Consider the following 19,655-nt stretch of genomic DNA (forward strand, 5'->3'; position numbering starts at 1 on the left):
TCGGGAATGTGAACCTCAGGTCCCTTTCTTTGAATTTTTAATTAGAATTTTAATTATTAATTAAAAACCAACTTTCCCGCCAAAAAAAATCTTTTCATTTCCCCACCGCCAAATGAGTAAGGCTTCAGTTTTTTTTTTTTTTTTTTTTTTTCCCACGCTACAGAGGATAGGCTTAAGAAATTTTCGGCAGATTATTTCAAAGGATTCTGTTTATTTTCTTAATGTTTAATGCATTTAAAATTAAACATTGTTAATTAATCGATCTTTCAGATTCATTCTGAAGTACTTTTGAATTAAAATAAACAGAGTAAAGGAAATTAAAAATTTCTAATCTGCATAGCGTTACCCCAACTGGAGTAGAAAATTCACGCATTTGCGTTACCATAATTGGCGTTGAAAATTCACGCATGCGCATTGTGTTCTGATTGTTGACAACTATTTTCAATATCGATTCTGTTTATTTTTTTAGTGTTTGATGCATTTAAAACTAAACATTGTTAATTAATCGACCTGTTCAAGATGAATCTGAGAAAATTTTGTTGAAAATTTCTTGAGATATTATATAAATTAAGAAAAATATTCTTTAGTGCCCATAAGGTTTAAATACTCAGCGACTCTGTTTTCAGTACTCATATTTTTAAAAAATGCTTCGTTTCAGTAAAAAAAAAAAAAAAAAAAAAATTATTATATTTATTGCAGTTTAATCATTTCCTCTTTAATTTAAAGCATAAATTCTACGGGAGCTAACTGAAAATTAGAGAGATACATATTACGTTATGGCTGAAGTCCTTTATAATATTATGAGTGAATTATATGACTATTAAAATTTGAAGTTTTAAAATATTTTAATGAAGAAGCAATTAAAATGGGAATTCCATAAAATATTTAATTATTAAAATTTTAACGTGCATTAAGATTGGCGAACCGGCTGGTCGCCAAAGGCGGCTAGTAATTAATAAGTTTTCTAATTTTTTTTTTATTGAATATTGATATTTTACAAAAGAAATTGCTGAAACTAATAAAAGGGCTTTCATTATGTTACCAATGTAAAGAGTTTGATTACATAGTCAGAAAAGACAAACTTAAATGACATGGACATTTTTTTTTATTATTATCTAACATAAAATTTAATTACACAAACGTTAAGACAACCTTTTTCTTCACATTATTTTGCATTGATCATTAACATGACTAAAATTCAGTACCTTTACAACAATTGCAGCACAGTATTTACATTACATTAACAGAAAAAAAATGTATCAGTAATAAATTTAATTAGTACATTAAGTAACAAAAAAAAAAAAACTATTACAAATATATAAGGTATTAAAAAATAGTTAACTATTCATTATTACAATAAAGAATAATCAACATATGGTTATTTTTTAAAGAAATAAAAAAAATGACATATTTAAAATTATAAATTATTAGGTATATTCCATATAGGAAGACTACTAATTTCTTTTTAAATAAAGAGCTGCTAAACAACAAACCTAAATTATGACAAAAAAACACTGCCAATATATATGGAAAAAATTGCTAAATAAAAAAAAAATGTACATAATTAAAAACAGTCAATTAAAAATACAACACAAACAATCTATACACATAATATTTGCATTGATAATTGCATATAGTAACTGTTGTACTTTTAAGAAATGGCAACTTTTAAGCAAATAAATAATAAGAAAATAAATTTCAGATGAGAGTTCCACTCCCAAAGAGAAAAACAAGACAATCACAGTCAATGATTGCAAACTAGATTGTACTTTTTACTAATCTTGATTAACCCGATAAATGGCCACTTTCATTCCAAAAAATTTCAATAAACTATTTATCCCAATAAAAATTAATTTGAAAATAGTAGCATGATAAGAAAATGTGCCTAAAATACATAGCCGAACACATATTATTCAATTAAAAATATTATGAAAATGAATTAACTCTTAAAAATTTGTGAAGGGGTGCCTTGAAAGATTGGCATCCAAAATATCAAAACTTTCTTCCTTGTCACTACTTAGAGATCAAAGACAAATAAGATGCAAAAATAACATATTGAACTCATCCTTTTTCTCAGAAAGAAAAGCAACAGTTTCTGTTCTAAATATTTTATAAGCTCTATATTTCATGCAGTATCATAATTATAAGGGTGGCAGTATTGGCAAAATGCCAGGGGCTCTTTGAACCTGAGTTGTTTAAACATAGGCAGTGTTACTCTCCTACCTCCAGAAATTAAAAAGTAATAAAATAAAGGTTTAAAAAAATACCATGCAGAAAAGCACAATATTAAATTATAGCTTTCTAAATTATTTCTTTACATTTACAATAAACAATAGGAATGTGTTAGTGCACTACCCTACACATTCACTGAAGGCCCCGTATGTCTAATTTTATCTCAGATATTACATTATCTACTGACTTTCAAATAATTCTTAATTGAATGGAGAACTGCATTATACAGAACAATGCTGAAACATAATTACTTCCTCAGTTGCAATAGCATTACCTTGCTTTTACACTTACTAAGAGACCACAGTACTAGTGTGGGGCAGGGGTAATTCATGGGAAAACCACATAAACCTAATATAAGAGGATCAACAAAAAAATGTCGAAAATGCTAATGGGAAACATTACAGACTGGAATGTAAAAGCGAGGTAAAACTGTATATTAAACTGAAGGAAAAAAAGAAAAAAATGAAAAGAAAAGAAAAAGCACCATGAATACTTGTATAAAAATTCAAATATTATTGCTGTGTTCCATTTATTTTCTTTTATGAATTACCTCCTCAACTTCCATGAATTTAACTCTAAAAATTTTAGGACGGAAGAATAGAATGTGTTATCATTACTGAGTGAAAACTTTTTGTTAAAAGAAGTTGGGTACAAGTGAATAAATAATATAAAACATTTAGACAAGGAATTTAATGGAAAAGATGGCCCACTGCTTTGTACATTTCTGTGTTAAGTGAACAAAAGGGTTATTGACAATAGTGTTGAAAAGAGCAATAGTAAATTACACAAGTTACATTTTTAACATTTAAAAAATACATCAGAATAGTTTAAAAATAACAATCTATTTAAGTTGTGTAGAAGTTTGCAGTTTTCGTCTTTTAATGCTGGAAACTAATTTTATATCTGTGAATTTGAGCTTTAAATTACAACAACAATTTAAAGATAATATATATATATATATATATATATATATATATATATATATATATATATATATATATATATATATATATATATATATATATATATATATATATATATATATATATATATATATATATTAGTTCCTAGAATTATTATTATACTAAATATGGCATGAACGTTTTTTTTTAACAGATATATATTTTTCAATAAGAAATAACAGCACAAAATATAAAAACTACCATTACTTGTTAAAATACTAAATTGCAAATATTTAGTGATCAAAGAAATTTCCAAATGTATTGTACATATATAGTTTGCAAATGTAAGCTGAAAAACTACTAGCACCAACTAACTCTATTGAATGACTTGTTTTATTTTAAATAACACTGTAAAAACAGCCGACTGTTAAGCATTTTAAATGTATGAGCAGATAACTATTTTTAAATTTGGGTTTCTTTAACTATAATAAGGAATTTATATAAAAGAAGCTTTAATTAATTAATTAAATGTTATATGTTAATTGTTTTTAATTAAAAATCCTACGATATTAAAAAAATTACAGTAAAATGATGTATTCATAAAATATATATCATCATAAAGTAAGAGCAGTAGCAAACAATAACATGGCACACACATAAAAATATCTTTTAATCATAATAGTCAAAAAATATTGCTTTAACGTGCAATCTGCATTAAAAATAACTTGGTTCCATCAAAATTTCTAAAATTTTTACAGAAGATTGGAACTGGATGAAAACAAAGACATAAATGGAAAAATGAATTTACAAAATGTAACATTAAATCATTATGAGCAAAAATAATAAATGTGTTCCATTATTTTTGAGAATAAAAAAAAACATAAATATAAGTTAAGAAAGCAAACTATTTGGAGTAGTGAAACAAAATAATGTCAGAACAATAAAAGCCATTGTTTTTTCACATAAATAATTTATTAACAAAAAAATAAATCATTTATCTTTCGCTACCCTGAAAAATTAAATACCATGTAGTTATTCTTAATGTGAAATACTTCAAAAACTTATCTTGAATAGTGTTATAAAAATAACTAATGCTTATCACATAACATAAAAGTAAACTTATTAAGATAACATTCGAGTTCATTACTTCAAATTTATATACGTGTGAACTAAATATTAAAATTTAACCCTTAATTTACCAAATTATTTTGCTGTCAATTTTGGCACAAAATAAGCCCAGGGAAGTGAAAACATATTGAGTAAATTAAAATATCTTAATTATTTTATTAATAGTGGAAATTTTTTAATTTCTTCTTTCAGATGATATCTTCTGTTTACTATTGAAGCTATGTTCTTTAAAAATGGTAGAGAAAACAATCATATTATAGTCTTATTTTAATTGCATTTTTAAGCACCAATGATAAATAAAGGGTTAATCACTATAATAAATTACTGCTTTAGTTTCACATGAGAGAGGATCAAATTGCAGAAATTAATGGCTCATTATCATAATTTTTCTGTGACTAGTATTCATAATCACAATCTTCAAATTTTTCATAAAAGATCACAGTTATTTCGATTTAATTTGAATAATAAATTATTTGACTTTTGTTCAACAAATGGTTTAAAACCTGGGGAAAACAATGCATGGAAGAACAACATCACATTCCTATGTCATAGTGCAAACCATAAAGCAACCAATCATAAAACCAGTCTTCAAATGTTACTGTTTTCTTCCAAATATAATCACTCTGCAGTCTTCATTAATTCTACCAGGCACACAATGGTAAAAAACAGAAATGCCAATGTACAGGCAAAAATCTTAAAAGCAATAAGCAGACAGTATTCATTTGGACGTTTGTTCAAATATGTTTCTCATGTCTGCTAATGCTTCTGCAATATTTCTTCGGAACCTTTCCGAATCCTGCAAAAAATAGCGAAAGAAGAAAATGAAGTTTATTGTATTTTATACACAGAAAAATAATTTTATTTGAAACAACATTTAGATCATAAGTGGATAAAATCTCCAAACAACCTTCAAAATATAAATTCTAATCAAATAGTAAAAATAAAATATTTTGTTATAAAATGCTTTTATAAATACATTTAAAAATAAATATTAAATTTTTTTTGCATTAAAAACCTGGGAACAAAACAAACACATAAAAATGCAAGATTCTGATAAAAATTGTTTTATATAAATCAAAATTTCAATCATTTTATACTTTAATTATTATTTAATATTTAGGAATTTTCTTCTCTTCAATATTCATTTAAAGCATTTTCAAAGTTTCATGTTTTTAAGTTTTTAATCCTAGATTTTTAACTAAAAAATTTTCTACTTTTACACTAATAAAAGCATATTTTAAAAATATGTTGCTCTTCTTTAAATTCTAAATGAAAGAATCGATGAATCGATAAATAACACCTGGAAATGTTGAAATATTTTATTGTGATTAAGAACACACATCTGTACAAAATTGCAAAACTCTAGATCCTCAAGAAGTTAGAAAAATACCAATGACATAATTCCATTTTAGAAAACAAAAAGCAAGTCAGGTTAAATAAAAGAGCATAAAAACAAAAAGTTTGTTCTTTTATAAATCACTGGAAGAAATGATAAATGGGCCCTTTCAACCATCTATCCTATCATTCTTTTCCCATATTAAGAAGAAAGATTAAAATTAGTGGATAAAATAAGAAGAAAATATTATTCAAATATAAACCAGGTGATTAAAAAAACCCCAGGGATTTTAGTTTTTGCAAGGAAGCAGTGGTTAGTATAGCCTTAATAAATCTAGCGTAAAGTAAGAAAATACAACCCATAAAAAAAGCTGAAATATTTTATCACAGAAAATAATAAATAAAACAATGATGAACTTTTAAAAATGTATAGTCTAAATAAAAATATCTACAGCTAGATGTCTTAAAAAGTAGCTTGAAGAAAATGAATTTTACTTTCAATTGAAGTTTCCTATAACAAGCAAAAAAGAAAAGAAGAGAGAGACAGTGCATATTTGCAAGATCAATAATCTTTGAATATGAACATAGAATGGAAATGGAATATGAAAATGTTTAGCATTTACCTCCATTTAATTTTTTTCTTTTAACATCCAGTTTTATCACAAAATTATACATTTCATGTGAAATAGTACAATCAAGAGAAATTTCAAAATCATAACAACACACTCATTGGTAATTATTACAAAATATATTACGTATAAAAAATAAGAGAAAGACAGAGCGTTATTTAGTATCAAAATGTCAAATATATGTATTAAACATTCTTTTTAAAATGCATAGGAAAATTCAAAACAAAACAGCGTTATCTCTTTAGTCTAAATAAAAAAAAGTAGAAGTATATTCAGAATTCTAAAATCAATGTTAATGAATATAAGTTTTACTAACTGTTTCTGGAGATGAAATCTTGCTAGAAATATGAAAGAAAACAATGTCTTCACCAGCAATGATATATGAAACTCCATAACCATCATCAGCAACCTAATGAAATGAAGACAGAATATATGAAGATAAGTAACAAAGGTTTAAATTAGGTTACATTTCTTTGAAATTATACAACTTTCAAATCAATTTACAGACAAATGAAGATTGACTACAATAAACCTAAATATACTTGCTACATTAGGAACAAAAAAAAAGTGAGTGATAATGTTTTGTTAAATTTCTGAACAACATATATTATTTCATAAAATCATAAGTTTTTTTTAAATTTTAGTCATTAAAAATTAATTACTAAGTCTGCATTCTCTTTAGGATCCTGATTTTTACTCTTTCCAAAGCTTAATCTAAGTCCAAGTGATAGATACCTATTCAAATTTTTAATCAGATCTATCACATCAACTTCAATGAAGAACTTGGGTCCTAATATCCTATTTTACAGAGAACTTGTTTCTGAACAATAATTTAATGTGCTAAAATTATATATAGCCATTTTACTAGATAAAAGGCGATTGCATTATTCTGATATAGATTGGTAAAATATATGACACAGCATAAAACAAGAGTTTGGCAATTTGCTTGGATAAAAATCCTCTTGCTGGGGTTTAATTAAAAAAAAAAATTATATCTTGATGCAATCTCTGAATTATATATTTATTTTAAAACAGAAAATAAGAGAAATTTAGTCAATATTGAACAATTTGATTTTATAATGGTTATTTGAAATTTGCAACCGAGTATGAGCTTTCACATTTTTAAATGTACAGCAAGTAAATGTAGTGACTGTAAACAATTCCATATATTACATTGAGTCATTACACATCTGAGACTTATGGATAATGTTATCTCCTAAATTAAAATTTTAAGAAGAACCATCAGTGATACATAAATAAATAAAAAAAATAAAGGCTACTTCTTAAAATGTCTAAATTACTGAATTATTAAAAAAAAAAAAAAGATGTATACTCACAGGTCCAAAGCCACCTCCCGCAGATATATGATGAGGATTTTTCTTCAAATTCATCATATCAGTCTGTCCATGTGGGGTCTAAAAATGAGAATATACGATAAGTATATAACTTTGACAAAATTTGCCAATTACTTACTTCAAACACTTGTATACATTAATAAATGAAGAACTATCTTTGAATCACAAATTTTTTAATATAGTCTTCATTTTGCACAATATAACAGCACAAATTTTAATGTTAAATTTTTTACCTGATTTAAATATTACACTGTAAATAGCCCATTATATAATAAATAGGAGTTTGTATTGAAAATTATTCATAATTTAGTAAAGCTTGCATAACGAATAAGAAATCCAGGAAATGGTGATTGATTCCCAATTGCAAAATTATTTCAACTGAATATATGATTACAGGAATATAATTAATAATTACCTATGATATACATCAATAAGATATTAACAAATTTTAATTAGAATCAGACGAAAAGAAAACAAGAATTTCACTAAAAAACGAGAGGCATGTGAACATCTAAAAGTGGTTCATATTTAAAGTAAAATGTTATAATTAATGTTGGAGGAAAAAAGAAAGATAGATAGTTTTAGCAAGTACTCTTGCCGAAAGATATGATATTCTTTTGCATATGGATAAACCAAATTAGTTAATAATTTGGACAAAGATCAAGATATCAAGAGTATGCTTTATTTTAAAAAGTCAAAATTTATCTGAATTGATATTAGTTTCATTGATTAAGCAAAAAAATGAAAAATGATATTTGTTTATCCTATTATATCAAATTCAAACAACAGAAATGTTCTTTCCATATTTTGAGTATATCTAAGTTGTTTTATTCAATAACAAGTGATTGTCATATAAAGCATCCAAAAACTCATTTTTTTAAAAATCAACCTAAGATAAAAAAAAATAAATTTAAAAACAGAACATAGCAAAATTTCAGGGGTTAAGAATTTAAAATTAAAGTTATAAACCAGAACCCCTTATACTTTTAATTAAATTTATATTCAGCTTTTTGTTCTGATATGCACTTATGAATTATATAAAGGAGTAGTTTCTAATTTAGCATTTATGGGTACTACAAATTAACAAAGAACATATGCAAGATATTTAAAAATATCATGTGCAGTTTAAAATAGTAATAGTTTATAAATATGTATGATAGAAAAAAAAAAAAATCTAAAAAGAATAAAAATCCTGATATATTGATTTTTTTTTTTTTTTTTGAAAAATTTTCTTTTTTAGAATTACTACTATCACATGGTTCATCAAAAAAAAAAAAAAAGTGTACTCATTTCTTTGAAAAATTAAAATCTCTTACAGCTATTCAAAAATAATTTATACAAGAGAATTATGTAAAAATTCCATATCTAAGCAGATGAAAAAATTTACCAATCCTTCCAAAAGAGTACAATTTATTTTATCATCTGCTGAAATTACAGATTGATCATTATTCTGAAAATGGAGCAATTTTTAAAAATAATATTTCTTTTTAAAAAAAATATCAATATTTCTAATTGTTTTTTACTTTTTTTTCCTTAGTCTGATATACTAATAAAACTAATTTTAAATTAAACATGAAAATTATACATGTTCTGTATACATTTAATTATTATAATTACCAGGAATAATAAAAAAATTTTCAAATTAGAGCTACATTTGCCATCATGTATTCAGATGTATATTTTCCAGATTTTTGCATTTTAGAGTATGAAAATCAAATAGCAACTTTGACTTACTTGACTTGTAGACAGTCTCCATGGTTCGCTCAGAACCTCATTTAAGAATGGTGATTCTACATTGAGGTACTTAGCAACAACATAGAGGCAGAACAGATGACGATCAATGCCCTTGCCACACATGGCATTTTGGTAACCTCTCTGATGCCTGTCACAAGCCTTACGGAGAAGCTCAATTCGCTTTTCATTCTAAAACAAAAATGAATTTTAGTACTTTTTTATTTTTATGACAATAAAGCACCGAAAAATGCAAACTACTGCAAACTTCACAACACGGCATTGATGACCGTAAGTATATCTGAAAACCACAGAGTAAGATGGGACATATTATACATAATGGAGCAAGACGATTTTGGCATAATCTGAAAATTACCAAGTAAACAAGGGAGAGGGGGCCATAAAAAAAAATATATATATCTTTTTTTTTCTTTTCCTTTTTTTAAAAGTAAAACTTCGTTTTTGTCTAAGTGTATCAACCTAGCATTATTATTTTTGACAGTGTTGGTTTTGATAAATTTTATAAACTAGTTATACACCAAATAGTTTAAGAGAAGGTCATTTATTATTTATTCAAATAGAACAATATGTTTAAGCCAGAACACATTTTGAAAAATTCTATGAAACGAAGAATTCTTTGGTTACTTAATTGTTTTATTAAATCAAACTAGCAATATATTTGATACAGTTACAAATCAAATAATCCTTTTGAGAAATTATTTCAAAAAATAAAAGATAAAAAAATTAATATTGATAATATACACTGATTTCTCCCCACATCTAATGTGTTTTAACACTTTTTTTCATTTTAATTGAAATTTTACATTTTATAAAGATATATACCATTAAAAAAAATCTTAATTAGTAGTTCAACCAACATAAATAACAAATGACATGGACACTATCAGCCAAAGACTTTTATGCAAATAAATTATCTATATTTTATAGACTAGATGGTACTTTGGTATAAACACAATTTGATCAATTCAAACAAGATCAGGAAAACTGTAAAAACTAAAACTAGGAAAACAATGAAAATAGTAAAATTAAGATGCAAAAAAGCAAACAGAATTTTACAATTTACAAGATCATGTCTGATATATATATATATATATATATATATATATATATATATATATATATATATATCAAAAATATGATGGCAGAGAGGGCGGGGAAGTTTATAATGAATATTTGTAAGTTACAGAAACTGCATCCAATACATATAAAATGAAGGCATTCTTCAAAAATGTGTATTGACAGGAAGAGGTTGTCAAATAGTCTAGAGAAAATAATAAAACAATATTTATATAATTACATTAAATCTTCTTTCAGAATGCTTTTTTTTTTATTTCGACAGGAAAGTGATACAATTCTTTAATTTGACACATTTCTTTTTTATATAAAACTTAGTGGTACTACCAAAAAGCAAGGATACAGCAAAAAAATAAATTAAAATATGCACATGAAATTTTACATCTCATATACATATTCAATTCATATATGCATTTCATATACAATACAATGCATTCATATGCATATTCAATATCTGACTATTCCCCAGATTTAAAAAAATGATATAAATGAAGGAACATGTTTTTCTGACTTTCATTGTTTATACAAGAATTCAACGACTTTACAACATTTTTTTAATATATCGAAATTTACTTCAAATACTAACTTTCAAATATTTTCAGAATTATGAGCTATATAATAAAATTAGAATCCAAATACTGCTTAAAACAGCAGCCTTAAATATATTCCCTACCATAACACATAACTAAAACAATCAGATTATATTGTGCAAAAATTTGAGGATGTTTTATTTTAACACCAAACTATTTAATAATTTAGCAAAGGTTTTTCTGTTTCAAAAGAAAATTTTCATAATATTAGAATTATTTTAATATTATATAATTGTCCATAATACTTACAGTTGCTTTAGAATCCAGCATTGACTTAACAAATTCACATGATTCCATAGTAACTGGTCGAACTGTCTCTGTTCGACCTTCTCGAAAGAGACGTGTCATGGATGCTTCATACGTTAAACTAAACTTCCGGGAATCCTGAAATGAAAGAAGTGTAATTATTAATAAATTTTTTATCTGGCTTTAATTATTTCTCGGAATTTTTTTGAAGACAAAATGTTACATTTTGCATGACAAATAGAATTTTGAGAAGTGAAAGCACAATCACACCTTATTTAAGGAAAACCTCACAAATAATTCACATAAATTGTTAAAATATAAAAACTCCTTCATATTTTCTGAAAACTGTTTTTAAGGAGAAGTCTTAACATCATATACAAAACCCCACCAATATTTAATGCTTGTTTGTGGATGGATATTTTTTTCTTCCAATTTAAAGCAGAACCGTAAAATATATAATTAAATCAACCACACACAAAAAAAGAAAAGAAAAAAGAAAGGACAGTTTGGTATACATCAAACTTTCATAGTGCAATATAAGGGAAACATGTTTCTATAACAAGCACAGCCAAAAGCTGCATTCTGTTTCACAGCAAGGAGTTATGAAGAAAATTTCATCAGGAAAAGAGGAAAAAGCTGTCTCAGTACAGCATCAATCTACCGGTGAAATAATTAAGATCTGGAAGCATGGTAAACTGCTGTTTCTTATGTTGAGTAGAACAATTCTGATAAGGTACTAGTTGTGTGGGCTACAAATATATTTAATGATAATGCTGCATCTTATTTTCACTAAATTTTGGAGCATAAGCTAAAACAAATGTCTTTAAGCAATATTCTTAAAAAAAAAAAAAAAAAAACATATGCTATAAATAGCAAATTCCATTATCATAAATCTATTGTGTGCTTTTCCAGAATAGAGTATATTATCATGTTTTATATTGATCTCAAAAGGGGGAAAAAAAACTACATCTTTTAACAAGTGTTCTGCATTATGAATAAGATTCTGGAATAAATTTTGCTCTTTAAGCGAAATTCTATTATAATTGAACAGATTTTCAAAATTTGATAATTTTCCACAAGAAAATGATTAGATCATAAAAACTGTGATAAAGCTCAATAAATATAAATAATATAATATAATTATTATTAAAACAAGAATTTTTGTAAATATTATTTTGTTTATATTAGTTTTTAAAACCATTTTCAACAAGTAAAATCTTCTTGGATGGAAAAAAGCATAAGGCCTCTTATTACATAATTTTTTTTTTAATGCACGTGCAAGGAAATAAGAAAATGTGGTATACATCAATAACAACCATAAAGAAAGACAAAAAATAATTATTAGAAATAGTTATAAATTTTTTTTAACAAAACTGATTACTTTTTCTGATTATTTTTCTGTATAATTGTTTAAAATTTGAGAGAAAAAAAAAAGCAGAAATTAAGGAGCTTTGGTTTACATCATATTATTAATATAAGATTTTAACAGTTTTGTACCACAAATTCAAATTTTAAATTTAACAGAATTTTTCCAGCATTTTTATAAACACTAATAAATTTAATAAGCATATTAAAAATTTGTAATAGAAAAAAAAAGTATTAAAAATAGTAAAAATTATTAAAAAAGATATTATTCAGGAAATAAAATATTTATTTAAATCCACAAACAATACTTTGATAATGCATATGTAGAAAAATCATGTCTTTCCTGTACGCTTACCCTATAATAAGCAAGCTGAAGAGCCATCTGGATGTAAGCATCTGGACTGACTCGGCACTTCTTCATAAAACCTTTACCATATGCATCATGCATTAACAACCTAAGATCAACATCATTAATGGCTCGTTGCGCTGATTCTCTACAATTGTCAATCAGTTCAACTATCTGAAACAAAAATTAAAATTAGTTTTTAAAATTCTGAATGAATTTAGAACCAATAAAATTAGTATAAGAAAAAATATTCAGAGATTTCTTACCAAAAGAAACAAATTTTATATATTTATATACATATTCACTTCAGAAAGCACATTATAATAATTAATTAAATTATATTCATGAAAAATAGAGAATTACACTTATAATACTAAAAAATGCACTTAACATTTCCAAAAACTGATTAAAGAAAAAGAGAGTAATATATTTGATAAATTTTAGGATGCATGGAAAAGATGTAGAAAACTAACTTCGGAAGAAAAGTCCCACTTCAGTCGGCTTGGGGGGAATATATTATTCTTTATTTCACCAATGCAATTGCCTTCTTCAGTATATCTATTTATAAATATACTCATGAATAAGTAAAGTATAAACAGCGTACCAATAATAGTTAAAATAAGCAAATAAAAACATAGTATATAAAATATTAATAATTTTTTTAATTAAATAGCAAATAAATTTTTTAATTTATATTATGAGAGCCTCTTTATTAAACCTTTAATAATAAAGTCTTTTTCCAAAAAAAATAAATAAATAAATAAAGTGTACAAATAAAGCAAACGATTTTAAAGATTTGGCAACATTTATTGTGAACACATATACCAGATATTGATTATCTAGAGCAATCAGTAATAATAATTATTATTTTTTAAATTTTTAATCCAAGGACTAGATTAATTTACCAAGACAGAAAAGATAGAACACAAATGAAGAAGAAGAGACTTAGAAATACAAACTCTGCTACAAAAAAAAAAAAAAAAAAAAAATCATATTTGCATCTTTGATTTGAAGAATTTAATTTGACAGAAAGAAATAAAGCATGATAGCATCAGGAATATAAATATCATTATTAAATTTAATTCAAAAATAATTTATCATATTACATATATTAAAAGCTAGAAACTTACGGATTGGAATTAAACTCTTGGCAAAGGCAGAATTCCCACAAATGCCCCATAATTGGTGCATCAGCCCTAGAAAGAAAATAAATAAATTGAAATGCATTTAAAAAAATTCATAAATGCTGAAATTTTCAATACATTTATTTCTAAAAGACTTATGCATACTCTTAATAAAAGCACTAATGGTATATAATATGTATAACAAGTAACTATGAATGTTAACCTAATGTTATTCATCATTTTATGAGATGATTGCATTTCTCACTCATAAAAAGCCTTACAATTGTTTTTAACATACAATAATAAAAAAAATTACCCAAGCTTATTTAACATGATAGTAATTAAAATTTGACAAGCGGAACAGTGTAAAGCAGTAAACCATTTTTTCTCTTTTTATAATAATTTCAATACTCAAAACTATGGCATTTGCATACACGTTTGCATTTCTGTAGTTTGCACACAAACAGATTAGAGAAGCATTTCCTCTAGCATTTATCACTGCAGACAATTGGCCCCTAACTAAACAATGATAATAATAATAATAAAACCTTTTATTAATTTTCTAAATAAAATTTTTAAAAACTGAAGACAGTATTCCTATTATTTATTTGAACACAGACTTTTAGATTGGATTATAAATACAAATGAATTTTTTCACAGAATAAATAACATGAAAAAAAAACTTTAAAAAAATTAATACTAATGCTTACCATGAGTGTTCAGCATTTAGACCCACCTGAAAAAGTAAAAAGCACATTATGTCATTAAAGATAAATTTAATACAGAAAAGGCTACATAATGCACAAAGTACTTAAAGAGAACTTTTGAATAGAGAACAAAAATAAATAAATACATTGTTTAAAATTTTGAAATATTTAACTTTCTCCAATAAAACTAGTTTAATTCGTTAGTACATTTTCTAAAAGAATTTAAAGCACTTTAATATTTTTAACAAATTATGCAATTTATTTACCAATTTCACCAAAAATTATATCATGTGAATTCTTGCCCCCCCCACACACAATGTTTCTTAGTCAAATAATTATGATACATTAATTGAATCACTTAGAATAAATTATAATTAAAAGAAAAAAAAATGACGAAAATTTGTAGAGAAATACCAGGATCAAGAAAAAAAGTTATGGAATAGCAAAATATTTAAGGTAGCTTTTAGTGTATAAGAAAAAGATAATATATAGCTGGAAGAAAATTCACCAGTAAACAAATAACGTTTCTCAAGATGGATCATGATTGGTTGAAAATAATTATCAGTCAAAAGGCAGCATGATTTATTTTTTTTATTAAAATTGTCAATGAATCAAGAATATTTTATTATATATGTAACTAACAGAATTACAGAACAGCATAAAACTGCATCCATCATAACAATAACTGACTCAAACATTATGAAATAATTCTTTACATTATTTAAAACATTTTTCCTATTAGCAGTATCTGCTTTTTTAAACATTTGAAAATCAGTTATTGCAGTACAATTTGAGTGAGCACTTTGTATATATTAAGACTAATGAAGACATTAAATGAAATATATGCAAGATCTTCCAGGAGATATAACATTTTACTAAATAAAACTTTGTGACTTCTTTGAAAATTTAATTTATTAATACACATAAATACATAAATAAATTACATAAAACTATACAAAAAAATCATACATACTCTTCCATTTTTAGCAATAATGAAATTGAAGGACTTGTCAAACCAACGGTCATACCCCTTACCATGCAACATGGCACGACCAAATTCATCAAGTTTGCTACGATCTTTCTAAAAATTAATAAAAGAATATTAGTGATATAACTCTGCACATTGATATTTAAATGTCAAGAAGGGGAAAAAAATAATAAAACTTACAGCATCAAAATCATAAGATTCCTCATCAAGAGAAACAAAAAATGCAGCCTAAAAGAAAAAAAGATCATATATATAAAATGGTAAAAAAAATTTTTTTAAAGTTTATTATTTTATTAATGTGCAAAACATTCATGCAATAAAAATAACAAAACAATAACATATCCATATCAGTTACATCAAGTACAGCATCTAACTTTTGAAGGTTATATTAATTCTGCAGGAAACAATTCCATTTCCGTTTGGCTTCTTTTCAGTAAAAACTGATATACTAGACACAAATGGTTCAAACTAATGAACTAAACAAATCAAGACATGGCATAGAAGCTTGAAAAAGAAAGTCATGAGTTTTATCCTGGTTATAATTTTAACCAGCATCATTCATCAACTGATAGGCAAATATGTAATTTAGATGAAAATTACTTGCTATAGTTGGGTACTGGAAATTTCACTCCAACTAAAACACGAATATAGGGTGAGCTTACTATAAAAATCCTCTTCAAAGACAACTTATTCGTTATACTGGTACTAAGTCAGACTTCAACCTTATATGATATTTAGATGTTCTAACATTATTTTGATCAATATAAACTGTCATACTTCCTCTTTATTTATGAGATCTTGGTAACATTGTACGGATTCAAAAAATAATTATTCAACAAAAACAAAAATGATCTAAATGGGTTATAGAAACATTTTTTCAAGATCCTCTTCTAGTTTTTAAAATTTTCAGTTATGTTTATGAAACAGAATCTTTTAATATAGTTATTATTTAGAAATAATAGGTAATAAATTTTTAAAAATCAACAGATTTAGACAATGGTTCATCTTCTATAATACAAAGAAAGTTAGTCTAGTTAAAATAAAGTTATTTAATTTTCTTCATTAATTAATAATTTGAAAACAGATAGCATTTAAAAAATAAAATATTAAAATATAGTAAAATTAATACCTTTTCAATGGTACTTAGAGAAGCTTTATTAAGACCTTTAGCAAAATACTTTTCTCTTGCCTCAGCCCACACATTCCTGAAGGGGGGGGGGAAGAATTTACAATCAATAATATGTTTTTTGAAAATTTCTATATCAGAATACATTATTTAGAATACAATAAATAAATCTTGATTAAAATAGAATTGTGAAATAAAAGGAATGTTAATTGAGATGGAAATATACACATACTCATGTTAATTATACTAATACTAATATTTTATTATTTAAGCTCATAATATTTTTGAGTGTAAAATATTCTAGGCCTGAAGATTTTTTTTCATGCATTAAAAAGTCTTTATACTCATTCAATCATTATTAAAATCACTTTAAATAACAATTTATTTTTTAAATGCTTCAAAATGTACATAAAAAATAACATTGATGTGATACAGCTTACATGGCCCTTACACCCAAAACATATCAAGGACAAAATTAATAATTATTTAAAATATTTTTAGAAACAGCAATTAGCTACAATAAATGCTAAAAAATTATTTTTTAAGAGTATGATTAGTCAGATACTTAAGTATAAAACTTACTATGCCAGATACTTAAGTAAATAAAACAATGAAACAATTATAAATTTAGCATTTACATGAAATATATGTAAATGAATTTATAGTTCACCTTTCTACTGCAGTTAAAGCTCCTAAATGCTCTTCTCCTGGTTGAGGTGGAGATTCATCATTTAAAATCTTTTCTATTTGTCTATAATATAAAAGCAGAAAATTAACTGTCTTAATAAAAATGCACAATGTTTAAATAGTGTGAAAAGAAATACACAAGAAGTTAAAAAAGAATACTTCAGAATACACTGCACTGTTATTTATGCAGCATGAACATGCACTTCAGAATAAATATTGCATACATGACATTACTTTTCAGTGCCAATACTAAAATGAGTTATTCAATATTTTATGATAATATATCTAAAAAGAGACCAAGTCTAAAATGTATTTTACCTCTGAATTTCAGCAGGATTTAAAAGTCTGCCCATATAATACATAGGGACTTTAAAAAATCGACCAGCGTGATAAACTGCTACATGTTGGCTATCATCCAAATGTACTAATTTATCTATAAAAAGCAGAAATGAAAGCAAATTATGCATATTGAATATTAAAAAAAATGCAAATAAAAAATAAAGTCAATATAATATGATATTACCTGTTTCTTTTCCAGGAACACGGGTTGTATTAAACATACGTTCATACTGTGCTGAACATAAAGGTACTAAATTTTGAACCATAATCTACCAGATAGAAATAAATTATTATTTTTCCATTTTTAAATAAATTGACATCAACTTTGCAACACAAATAAAAATTTAAATCTGAATGTAACTAAATATATAAAAAAATTAAAGTAAAACAAAATAAACAATAGCAGATACAATTGCAGCTCCATTTCAAAAATTTAGGAAACTTTTATGAAATAAAAATCCTCAGATCATCTTGAATAATTCAAAATATCAATATGATAAATATATGCATTTCATTTAAAAAAAGCCATATCTATCATTTTTGGAGGATTTTACTTGATAGAAGACTAACATTTCTTTCTTGATGATATTTCTTTCTTTTTTGAATACTACTATTTTGCTTTAAATCAAAATTGTGCAATGTTTCGACATACTGCTTTGTAAAAAGAAAATGTGCCGTCCAATTTTCAACTCATGTCTACTTTGGAGAAACCGAAGTCAAACTGTATAAAAATAAAAGTCCAGAGAGACTGAAGACAGACAATAAATACATATTTTTAAATGATTTCTTTTACAGAACAAAACTTTTTTTTAACAAAATAATTTTCTGTTTAATTAAACCATTTCCCAATATTTGCCTTTTGAACTTTTAAACACTTCAGGAAATATTGGATTTAACAAAAGTGAAAAACACTGAAATTCTAACTAAATTTTGATCCCAGTTACTCTTACAATATGTTAAAGAATACTATGGAAAATTGTTCACTAAAAAGGAAATTTTTCAAAACAAAAATTTGAATGTATTTAGTTTCCATTAATAAAAAAGAACAGGGAATGATTAAATTTTAAACATATACTGCTATCAACATCATAAAAGACTAATGAAAATCTGTAGTCAAAGCTCAGCAAAAATGTATTTTGCATAATTTTTCAATATCTCTCTCTATATATATATACTTGATAATTTGGTCACCATATATATATATAATAATCTCTATCTTTAGTTTTTACTTTGACTATAAACATATAATATGAGTATAATGAATAGATGATTTCACTTACTGGTTTTAATGTCTGTCGATCAATAGACCTTCTGAATAGGAAAGCAGAATGTATAAAGCAAGCAGCTCGAGCAGCCTGCACTTTTGAAGGATGTACTAAAATTGCATCCTAAAGAGAAGGAATACTATGTAAATATTACATTTCAAAAACATTCATAAATTAAAACATGCAGAGATAAATAAAATACATAACATAAAAACAAACAAACATGGAAACAAAATACACTTGCACACATACAAATGTAATTATATTTTTTATTTAAATAACTTCAACCTCATACATGATGATGATTCATACATGATTTTATGAACTAGTCAGTGTTTAGGAAAGAAATGCGATAAAAACTAAAATCCCATAATACTAATTTCTATTCTCTGTTATGAACTGTTAGAGAGCTTTCTTTAATGAACTCACTTTACAATATTTTTTTGCTTTCAATCATTCGTGATA

The 19,655-nt window shown here is 25.2% G+C and overlaps 1 protein-coding gene across 2 annotated transcripts in view; it reads right to left on the reverse strand.

Annotated features, from left to right (window-relative positions):
* Positions 1–3,279: 3,279 nt before the first annotated feature.
* The window catches only part of LOC129987896 (carnitine O-palmitoyltransferase 1, liver isoform-like), a 104,487-nt gene continuing 88,111 nt past the window's right edge, over positions 3,280–19,655 (reverse strand). For both annotated transcript variants that reach the window (XM_056095884.1, XM_056095885.1), the window contains exons 8-23: positions 19,206–19,313; positions 18,110–18,194; positions 17,905–18,019; positions 17,570–17,650; positions 16,903–16,978; positions 15,954–16,001; positions 15,759–15,866; positions 14,789–14,814; positions 14,085–14,150; positions 13,428–13,512; positions 12,964–13,128; positions 11,247–11,381; positions 9,316–9,504; positions 7,564–7,641; positions 6,543–6,635; positions 3,280–5,058 (exon numbers count right to left, since the gene is read on the reverse strand). In XM_056095884.1, coding sequence (XP_055951859.1) covers positions 4,981–5,058; positions 6,543–6,635; positions 7,564–7,641; positions 9,316–9,504; positions 11,247–11,381; positions 12,964–13,128; positions 13,428–13,512; positions 14,085–14,150; positions 14,789–14,814; positions 15,759–15,866; positions 15,954–16,001; positions 16,903–16,978; positions 17,570–17,650; positions 17,905–18,019; positions 18,110–18,194; positions 19,206–19,313 — 1,536 coding nt within the window. In that variant the 3' untranslated portion in view covers positions 3,280–4,980. The remainder of the gene's footprint in view (positions 5,059–6,542; positions 6,636–7,563; positions 7,642–9,315; positions 9,505–11,246; positions 11,382–12,963; positions 13,129–13,427; positions 13,513–14,084; positions 14,151–14,788; positions 14,815–15,758; positions 15,867–15,953; positions 16,002–16,902; positions 16,979–17,569; positions 17,651–17,904; positions 18,020–18,109; positions 18,195–19,205; positions 19,314–19,655) is intronic.

This window comes from Argiope bruennichi, chromosome 10 (assembly GCF_947563725.1).
Source record: "Argiope bruennichi chromosome 10, qqArgBrue1.1, whole genome shotgun sequence".
In the NCBI taxonomy this organism is placed as follows: Eukaryota; Metazoa; Arthropoda; class Arachnida; order Araneae; family Araneidae; genus Argiope; species Argiope bruennichi.